This window comes from Lycium ferocissimum, chromosome 12 (assembly GCF_029784015.1).
Source record: "Lycium ferocissimum isolate CSIRO_LF1 chromosome 12, AGI_CSIRO_Lferr_CH_V1, whole genome shotgun sequence".
Classification (NCBI taxonomy): Eukaryota; Viridiplantae; Streptophyta; class Magnoliopsida; order Solanales; family Solanaceae; genus Lycium; species Lycium ferocissimum.
The window spans coordinates 35,359,869-35,370,063 of NC_081353.1; the positions used below are offsets into that span (position 1 = coordinate 35,359,869).

At 34.1% G+C, this 10,195-nt stretch overlaps 1 protein-coding gene across 2 annotated transcripts; it reads right to left on the bottom strand.

The window, feature by feature from the left end:
• Positions 1 to 1,457: 1,457 nt before the first annotated feature.
• On the bottom strand, positions 1,458 to 3,902 carry LOC132040603 (eukaryotic translation initiation factor 3 subunit H-like). 2 transcript variants are annotated; one of them, XM_059431259.1, is made up of 6 exons: positions 3,715 to 3,902; positions 3,522 to 3,623; positions 3,361 to 3,428; positions 2,758 to 2,910; positions 1,800 to 1,886; positions 1,458 to 1,677 (listed from the first exon to the last, which is right to left on the bottom strand). In XM_059431259.1, the coding sequence occupies exons 1-5, from the start codon at positions 3,748 to 3,750 to the stop codon at positions 1,829 to 1,831; spliced, it is 417 nt and encodes a 138-aa protein (XP_059287242.1). In that variant the 5' UTR covers positions 3,751 to 3,902; the 3' UTR covers positions 1,458 to 1,677; positions 1,800 to 1,828. The 2 variants fall into 2 exon arrangements, with proteins under 2 accessions (XP_059287242.1, XP_059287241.1); XM_059431258.1 differs by having other exon boundaries at positions 1,463 to 1,886.
• Positions 3,903 to 10,195: the final 6,293 nt, after the last annotated feature.

Sequence of the window (10,195 nt, forward strand, 5' to 3'; positions counted from 1 at the left end):
AAAGACCACCATTTTGAGGGGTAAAAATTAAAGACCACCCCCAGCAAAGGGCAATCCTGCAAATTGCCCATAAAATAACACCAAGTTTGAAGTGGAATATCTTAAAGTTAAGTTTGAGATAATTTTATACTTTATTTGATTGAAAATATAAATATATTCTAAAATCAATAATGCCTGACAACTATATAAAAGATAGATTTAATTTCAAAATTAATTCTGGAATATTCAACCTTATCCCATGAGCCAAACAATCCGAAATCTTATGTATGGGTGATTGTAAGATTTTGACATAATTCGGTCACCTAAACAAAAATTACTAATAAATTTTTACGATGAACTTTACTAATTTGTAACCTGTAAAAATAATATCTAATTTATTATCATAGATTTAACAACACTAATAACAAAAAAGAATTTTACATAATCATTATATAGAACTTCAATTCATATAAAATGGTGAATCACAAGCGGCATAATGGACTTCGAAGAATGTTTGAGGTTGTTGGTTTTGTCCTATAAGAAGAAAAAGGGCAATTTGCACGGTTGTCCTCCGTTGGGGTGGTCTTTAGTTTTTGTCTCTCAAATTACTGGTCTTTAATTTTTGCTCTTCACCTGAAATATCTCAAAGTTCTGGGTTTGAATCTTAATTAATCATAAAAATAAAAAAAATTGCAAAACAAAGCTTTACAAAAAATTCTAAAATTTTAACGTACTTTTAGTTATGCTAAAGTAAATAAAGGCAGAACTTTTCTTTAACACATAGACTTTGCCTTTCTATTTCTTTCAAGCAAAGTCTATTTCTTTAAAGCAAAGTCTATGTCTTAAAGAAAAGTTCTGCCTTCTGAGGCAGACTTTGACTTAAGACATAACTAAAAGTTTGCCCCATAAGGCAAAACTTTTTCTTAAGGCATAACTAAAAGTTTGCCTTATAAGGTAAAGTCTATATTTTAAGGAAAAATTCTGTCTTATGAGACAGACTTTTAGCTATGCCTTAACGAAAAATCTGCACTATAAGACAAAACCTTTTGCAAAGCCTTGCCTTGTGATTTTTTTTTTTAACTGAGCAAAAATTCAAACCTAGAACCACTGATATTTTCGATCACCTTTTCAAGCAAAGGGCAAAACTTAAAGACCAGCAATTTGAGGGACAAAATTTTAAAGACCACCCCAAAAAGAAGGGAATCCGCGCAAAAAAAATGTAAGAAAAACAAATTGAGGATATTTATGCATTATCTCGAGTCATTTGCCTAGAAACAAATCTGAATACGTACAAAAGTAACGATCCAGTCTTTACATCTTCAAATATTTTGATCAGCTTGTGGAAAAAATATGCAGAATACAAGTTCCTTATTTTATTTGTTCAACTTTTAGCACTTTTTAGCTTATCTAGGGAAATTGATTAATTTTCAGAAATAAAAGGGAGTATCTAATTAATTTCAAACTTAAAACTTTTAGATATTCGGACAGTAGAATGATGAACTTATAAATACACAATTTCATTTCCTCCATCTTGTAGGCTACAGTGAAAGAACTAATGAGCGAAGGTTATAAGCAGACTGAATCGATCGTCAAAAGAAGAATTAGGATACATTCTGGGAAAATCAAACTTTCATCGAAGAGAAGCAAATGAAAGGCTTTCATAAAAATTCTCGTAGAATCGAGAATGAAGTTTTCATTCTGTACATGCCAGATCATGAATTAGTAACTGCTTCAAAAAATAAGACATACACTGAGGAATTCATTCTTTTCATATATCAACTCAAAAAGTGTTTAAATAACTGACGTAAGATGAAAAATACAAAATTGGGCTATAACTCCATAGATTTCCTCAGTTGTCATGAAGAGCTTTCATCAGATATAGTCTACTGAAGCTCTGTCCAGCAACACTGCAAGCAATACGCAAACGAGTTCAGCTAAACAATAAAGGTATTGAGTACTACTCGTACAGACGGAATTCTTTCCTAGAGAACAAAAATCAGGAAATGCACAAGGAAAATGATAAAACCAAGCGATATTCGCCAAAACACGGTGAACAAGAAAGATGACACAAACCTGAACAAACCAACACAAGGAAACACATCATAGTGAACAAGAAAAATGACATAAACCTGAACAAACCAACACAAGGAAACAAATCCCTCATTTCTTTTTCCCTTTGGTGGAATAACGTAGCTTGTGTACATCAAGACTATTTCATCGGATAACTGCTAGTCTGCTCAGCACCACAAGCCCCAAGTAACTTCTTCCCCCAAGACTTGGGAAAATGAGAAAAATCAAGTGATTTTTCCCTCTACACCCACTTCATTAGATCAAGCCCTTGAGTGCGCGTTACGAACTCCTCATGATAATTCCCCAGCTACTACTCAAAACTCCAAATAAATACATGCACACCTAATAAGTCCTGTTCCTTATGAAGCCATAGTGTAGTATTCACGTCAAAACTATGTCTCAGAGAAATGCTAAGATAGATCAAATCAAATAGAAAACTAAAAGGGCTCAATCTTCCTTCTCCTTTTCTCTCTTATATATTTTTTAGTTTTACATAGGGAACGTCCTCAAGATCTCACTCAGAATGGTGGTAAAAGCATTTCGACTCTCTTTTGAAATTAGAATGTTAATGACCAAGTTATAAAAGACTAAGGATATCTAAGGGTTGAATCAGTGACTATGCTCAGAAGTGGCTGTGTTTCCCTCAGTTGAACTGTTCCTAGCAAACATGCATGTGAACAATGATCATCGCTTTAGACTGTTACTCACCCGTTAATCTGGTTGCAGTAGTTTGCTATTTGATTAGTTATGAGGAAGCTGTCCAATCGTGAGGGTTCTGGGATTGGCTTAAAGGCAGGATTAGAAGGATCCTCCTCAGGCAATAGCTCTTCTCCAGCTGCTTTACGTGCCATGTTCTCAGCCCTAAAAAAATCCAGAACATGTATCAATGAGAAAGGACCTCTTGGGAAAAATAAAAATAAATGCAGACTTCACCAGGTATATATCATCCGCACCACAGCCAAGACATAAACGGGTGTCTCTGTGTCAATGCTACATATATAACGGGTTTCACCATGACGTGCGGAATATTTTAATAGAACAATTTAATCCCAACCAAAAGTCAAGCAGTGCTAGGAGGACCTCAACTATGCAATTTCCAATACAATGTAAAACCCTTTACCAATGTGCTCCTTGTAAGAAAATATATTAGAGCAATGATAGGACATCCTCTCCAATTATTAGACCATATATGATATGTATCAGATGTACTTCTACGAGGTCATCTGTAAGCTTATCATATTGGCTATTATGTCACATGTAAAGAAGGTGAACAAGCACTTAAAAATGTCCCCAAAGAAAGAAGAAGGATACCTCCTCTTTTGAAGCCAAGCTTGCTGCTGAGCTTGTTGACGGGAAAGGTTCCGATAGTAAAATTGGAACTGTAAACAGGCGGTAATGTTAGCAACTGACATCCAAGCATATGACACACTCCACAGAAAGGGAAAGGTTGACAAAGGAAGAGAAGGACTAACTTTTTGCTGCTCCATTGACAAGTCATCCATGCACTCAATCAGAAATTCCACATTCCTTTCCAAATATGGATTGGTTGACAATTGCAGGCGCTCATAATCACACTGACACACAAGGGAAAAGAATCATTCAATTACCATTTGTCAGGCTATATCTGATCATTCGAGAATTCTGCCAAAATAAATACTATGTTACCTGAGTTACAGGTGTATCAGGTTCAAGTTCAGTCATAAAGGCACTTATGAGAGCCGAGTTTGAAACTTTAATCTGTCAAAAGAGATGGCAAACTTAAAATGTGTGAGATAATTGAAGCAAGCTCTCTTCTTATATAACTTTTCTGTCTAGAAACTATGAGCATAACTCATCTGAAGTTACCATGGTGACCTACTTGATGGTAGTACCACAGCATGGTATCAATCAAAGAGTATAATGGTACATTTGTGTCGGCAAGTACTTTGGATGGGCAGGTATGTGGAATTCTATTCTACGAATGTTTTTTTTATAAATACAACATTATGCATATTGATTTGCAAATAAGTCAAAAACATACTCTGGATGTATTGTCAGTGTAAATTTGTGAATATTATATGATGAAATACACCGTAAATATGAGGTAAATATATTGTAAATATATACCGTTGTTTTATAAATGATGGTGCTAAAAATACAAGGTGAGATCAAATTCAGTTGAAATATGTGTTGAATATATTATAAATATAAACTGATTTTTGTAGGTAATATCCTACCACTAGCGTATGGTGTGATAGATTCTGAGAATAATAAGTCGTGGACGTGGTTCTTTGAACTGTTCAAGCAGGCTTATGGTGTTAGGCAAAATATGTGTGTCGTGTCTGATAGACATGAAAGCATAATACACGTTAGCTTTCTAAGGTGTATCCTACTGTTCCTCATTTGGCTTGTGTATGGCATTTGTGGAAAAATGTGACAAAGCAATACACAACAAACAAAGGTGTCGAGTCCTATATTTTATTCACTAGCGAAAGCATACGGCCAGATGAGTTCGATAAATTGATGGAGAAGATTAGGAATGTTGATATTCGGGTAAAACGATACCTAGAAGATGCTCGGAAGAGATAAATGGTCTAGGCTTTATTCAATTGTTAATAGAGGATGGACAATGACTTCGAATATAGCCGAATGTATTAATGGAAAACCGGTTGTCAAAGAGAGTTACATATTTTTGATTTCCTTGAAGAAGTGAGGAAGATGTTTGGTAGATGGAATTGCACAAATAGAAAAAAATGGTACCTATACATTCACAACACCGATGAGGCGGTATCAAGAGATGTTGTCGATCAACGAGTACAAATCAATACGAATGACGAGGGTATCTTTGTTTGCAACACAAAAATTTAATCTACATTTTTACTATATGTAATGTATATTTATATATATTCCTAATATGGTAAACCGCTCGTGAAATGCTTGTTTATTTGTTAAATGGTTCTCGTGTCAAGCGTCAACCGAATATGTTTACACGCTGAATGATGGACCGAGGCGTTTCATAATAGATTTGAAGAAGAAAAAACTTGCGGTAAAGATGTTCCAACTAGACGAGATACCGTGTTCTCATGCACGGGCGTATTGAAGAATAAAAATTTGATTTCGATGTATATTGTTCGGATTTATTCAAGCCGGAAAACAATTGTGGAACACATATGATGTGCCGGATGATCCTCTTCCCGACGAGACCGAGTGGAATGTTCCTAAAAGTATATTAGATGAAGTTGTTATGCCACCGATCTATAAGAGACCCCGGGAGGCCAAAAAGAAGAGGGACAAGCCATTACAAGAGTTGATGATTGGTAAACGCAGAAATTCGTCCGTAAATGTGGACGTCTTGGTCATAATAGGCGTTCGTGTGATAATCCGCCGCTTAATAAGAAGAATAAATAAGTCCATTTTGATTTTATTTGTTAAGACAATTCTACTTTTAAATTTCGAAGTAATAAAAATGAATTCATCTTGAATTCATATTGTTCTAGTATGATTGTATTTCACATTGTTGAACATCCGATGTTTTTCAATGTAATGCTATATTGGTGGTTAAATGGTATTTGGAAAGTCTACTCTATGTTAACTGATTAGACTTTTTGTTTTGGATTTATGATTTAATAGTTGTATTTCGTATATATTTTGGCTATATTTTAGTTGTATTTTGTATGATCTGGTAGATAATACTTATTCTCAAGTTTATCGTTAACTATATTTGATATATATTTTACATATATTTGAAGTGTATTTAGATGAAATTTTAAATTTTGTAACAAAAATCGTAATTTTAAAAATGATCTTATGGAATATATCCGAGTTATATTTTCCGTATATATCGACCGTATTTAAATGGTTATATATACTACTTTGTTAAATGAATACATTTCACGTATAATGAAAAATGGAATTTATGCATTGAAAAGATAACATACTTGAAAGAAACAACAATATAAAAACCATAAGGTGGTGTTCAATATTAATCATCCTAAAAAAGATTGCCGCACATGAAACAATATGTCCAAAATGAAAAAACAGCAACAAAAGTCGCAACCAACTATGCTATTGTTCAACATGAAAATCAAAAACACAAATGAATTGGTGGCCTAATCAAGATCCTCTTTATCAAGCCGCATCGTAATCAACGCCGGTCTAATTGGTCTTGGAGGTCGCTCGTTATCACTTGACGCATTGTTGTTTGACATATCCCATGCATAGTCGCATAAAAAGGCGCCGTATCTCATAATGGAGTAACTTTGCATCGAATCGGTTGGGATGACGCACTTGAGCTCAAGTATTCAGCAAGGCGGCCACATACACACCACAATCCCCGGAACAAAAATGATCAAAAAATTTACTTATCAAAAAACCACGAAAAAAAAGATGTATTTATTGTGTTTTTTATTAGAAGAGATTCTTACATGCTAGATGGAGCTTGTTGCGGGAGATTGTCTACATTCACAATGTCAAAGTTGTCGGTTTGTTCTCATTTCGTCGTAAAAAGGATGTGTGGCAAAATCTATATCCGCCTTCTTCTCATAGAAATCGCTTATTTGTAAGACATGCGTGTCACTAGAGTAGCCAACATTTTCACTCCGACTCTAACGGCATCATGCCCCTGCGGCTCGGTATGAGTTATATACGTAGATGGACTCGTTTTGTAAAAAGAAAATATAAGAAAAAAACAAACATATAAAATTTGTAGAAAAATGAATGATCTTTTCATTGGATGAGAGCAGACCTGTCAGTGAATGATATCACAACCAAAATCCAGTGATTTTCCTCTTTTATGTTGACAGGAATTAGTACGTTGTCAACAGTAGTTAAAAGTGATGCACAAACAGATGGAGTGCCCATAACACCAATCCATTTAAATTTTGATGTAAGTACTGAAATGTGGCTTTTAAGTACTGAAATGTCGTTTTGATAAGCAATAATTGACAAACACCAGTCGTTTTTTTTTTTTTTTTTTTATTTCAGAATCTCGAAGAAATCGGCGATATGGAGAATGCTTGTCACGAATTTACCGCATCGGAGGAAATGGTAGCGGACTTGCTAATCAACCGCCCTTTAGTACGTGTTATTCCTCTCGGTCCTCCTCCAAAGACCACGCGATGATCAAACCGATTTGTCAAGTTTAAGGACTCCTCGTAACGTGGACAATAACCCGGTAACCATGTCTCGGTGGATGATTCCGATTCTCGATACCAATCTAACTTGGAGTACAACCAACAACCGGACAAAGTTCAACTAATGAACCGAACAACAAGTTGAGTACAACCGATAGTTGGCCAGCTCAAGTGATGAAACCGGACAACAAGTTCCCCGTACAACCAAACGCGGCCAAAGCTGCGAGTGGTGAGATTGCCACAAGTTTCAAACTCGAAAAACGCATCATTGTCCATCCAAGTGCTCGCCCGAGAAAGGAAACCAAGCAAATATAACTTTGTCCCCTTATTGTCCCAATTTTAGCTCGGCGGGTTCTTCTCGCCAAAAATGTCGGTCCTGCATTTATCGTAAAAACACCCATTTGTTGACCACCCTATAAATGCCCCGTTAGATACTTCGTTTCTTCAAGAATATCAAAAGTGGCTTGAGAAGGATCTATTGAAATCGCATGACAAAAGGTACTTATTGTCACAACTTGTTTTTTTATTTTGCCGTAATTCAATTATCAATAAACTTAACGTATGTTCTTTCCATTGTTGATATACGGAAGCCAAATGAAAATCATTACGTAAAGAACAAGGAAGGACTCGATCTTGCGGATGCCGAACTTCGGTTTCATTTAGGCGTTACGAGCGTAGCCGACAAAAAAAAACGGTTCTACTTGTTATCTATGGATGGGCAACTTGGACCGATGAGGTTTTGATATCTTTACGCTTGTTATCTAATTTTTTTATGTTTTATAATAGAATTACAATGTGATGTATCTAGAGTATATTTTTTATAATATTTGACATATATTGTAAAAAATATATTTCAGGCATATTTACCATATATTTTCTCTATATTTAACTGAAACTTTTAACTTTTAAAGTGCACAAACAGATTTTTCTTGTTGTTTACTCTTCGAATCAACATATTCCTTATAACGCCTAGGATCGTTAATTCTTTTTGAACGATTCTCGATAAGAGCCTCGCAATGGTAGTTTCATATTGAGAAATTCCCAAAGAAAAATTAGGAATCGCACATTCGGGTTCTATACCCGTATTTCTCATCGAGTAGCGCCTTTCTTAGTCATTCCAATTGAATCTAAGAAAAAACAACCAAGAACAAACACCGATAGTTACTTACTTAGACTTGCATTCCCGATTCAAACGAAAAAAAAAAAACACCCAAAATATAGGTTAAATACACGGTAAAAAATAAAAAATCGTATAGAATCTTACTTTATTTTGGGAATTAGATTTGAAACGTGAGAGAAATCAATGAGTAGTTAATTAGAGATAAAAAAGGAAGTTGAATAATTGAAAAACTCGATTTGAAATTGGATGAAAGTAATGGATATGGTGAATAATAGCGTCTATTTAGGATGAAGGAGAGAGACACGTTTTTTTTTTGCTTAAATTTAGGGAGTGGGAAGTTATCGTATGAGTGGTAAAAACATGGTAGCTATGTGAAGTAAATATGATATATTTTAGCTACTAAATATAATTATTGAAAAGTTTAGTTATGTTCCATAAATAGGTAATAATGGAACCTATGCCAAGTAAATTTAAAAATGGTTGTAAAATTTTCATAAACAGCTACTTTTTAGCTCATTCTAACAACCTATAACTACATGTTATATATTTACAATTCGTAGCTAGATGTCTCTATATTTAGCTGTCGACTGGTATACTAAAATATAGTGCAAATATAGCGGAAATATAGACGGGGCTAAATAAATTGCTATATTTATGGAAACAAAATACGTTCCAATTTAAATTAAAATCGGTTTATTGTTCCCTGATTCACGCAAATATCATCCCATTCCATATCTGATCCCATATCTCATTCAAACAGCTACACAAATTCAAAAAAATTTGAATTCAAAAAAGTACATTCATATTTTTAACCAAAAATAAAAGATTCAATGATTAGTTAAGGAATTACAAATTTTATGCAGGACCAAGATACTCATGCCTTATGGGCGGATTTAGGCATAAGTATGCGGGTCGATAACTTTTTGATAATTCCTTCACAAAGTTATGCCGTGGGGGCATACTTTTAATGGGTAAACTTTTATCTTGGACCCGCATAACTTTGTGAAGGAATTATCAAAGTTATGCGGGACCCGGCATACTTATGCCAATTCTGCCCATACTTATGTTTTATAATAGAATTACAATGTGATGTATCTAGAGTATATTTTTTATAATATTTGACATATATTGTAAAAAATATATTTCAGGCATATTTACCATATATTTTCTCTATATTTAACTGAAACTTTTAACTTTTAAAGTGCACAAACAGATTTTTCTTGTTGTTTACTCTTCGAATCAACATATTCCTTATAACGCCTAGGATCGTTAATTCTTTTTGAACGATTCTCAGCATAAGAGCCTGCAATGGTAGTTTCATATTGAGAAATTCCCAAAGAAAAATTAGGAATCGCACATTCGGGTTCTATACCTGTATTTCTCATCGGAGTAGCAGCTTTCTTAGTCATTCCAATTGAATCTAAGAAAAAACAACCAAGAACAAACACCGATAGTTACTTACTTAGACTTGCATTCCCGATTCAAACGAAAAAAAAAACACCCAAAATATAGGTTAAATACACGGTAAAAAATAAAAATCAGATAGAATCTTACTTTATTTTGGGAATTAGATTTGAAACGAGAGAAATCAATGAGTAGTTAATTAGAGATAAAAAAGGAAGTTGAATAATTGAAAAAGCTGATTTGAAATTGGATGAAAGTAATGGATATGGTGAATAATAGCGTATTTAGGATGAAGGAGAGAGACACGTTTTTTTTTTGCTTAAATTTAGGGGGTGGGAAGTTATCGATGAGTGAAAAAACATGGTAGCTATGTGAAGTAAATATGATATATTTTAAATACTAAATATAATTATTGAAAAGTTTAGTTATGTTCCATAAATAGGTAATAATGGAACCTACGCCAAGAAATTTAAAAATGGTTTTAGATTAGGCCCAATCTCATTGAGGCCCA

Excerpts from the sequence above, each read along its gene's own strand:
- LOC132040603 (XM_059431259.1), bottom strand. The coding sequence starts at position 3,750 with ATGACTGAACTTGAACCTGATACACCTGTAACTCAG. Across the intron at positions 2,911-3,360 it reads GCTTGGCTTCAAAAGAGGAG|GGCTGAGAACATGGCACGTA; the intron begins GTATCCTTCTTC and ends GGATTTTTTTAG. Across the intron at positions 1,887-2,757 it reads TACTGCAACCAGATTAACGG|TGTTGCTGGACAGAGCTTCA; the intron begins GTGAGTAACAGT and ends TATTGCTTGCAG.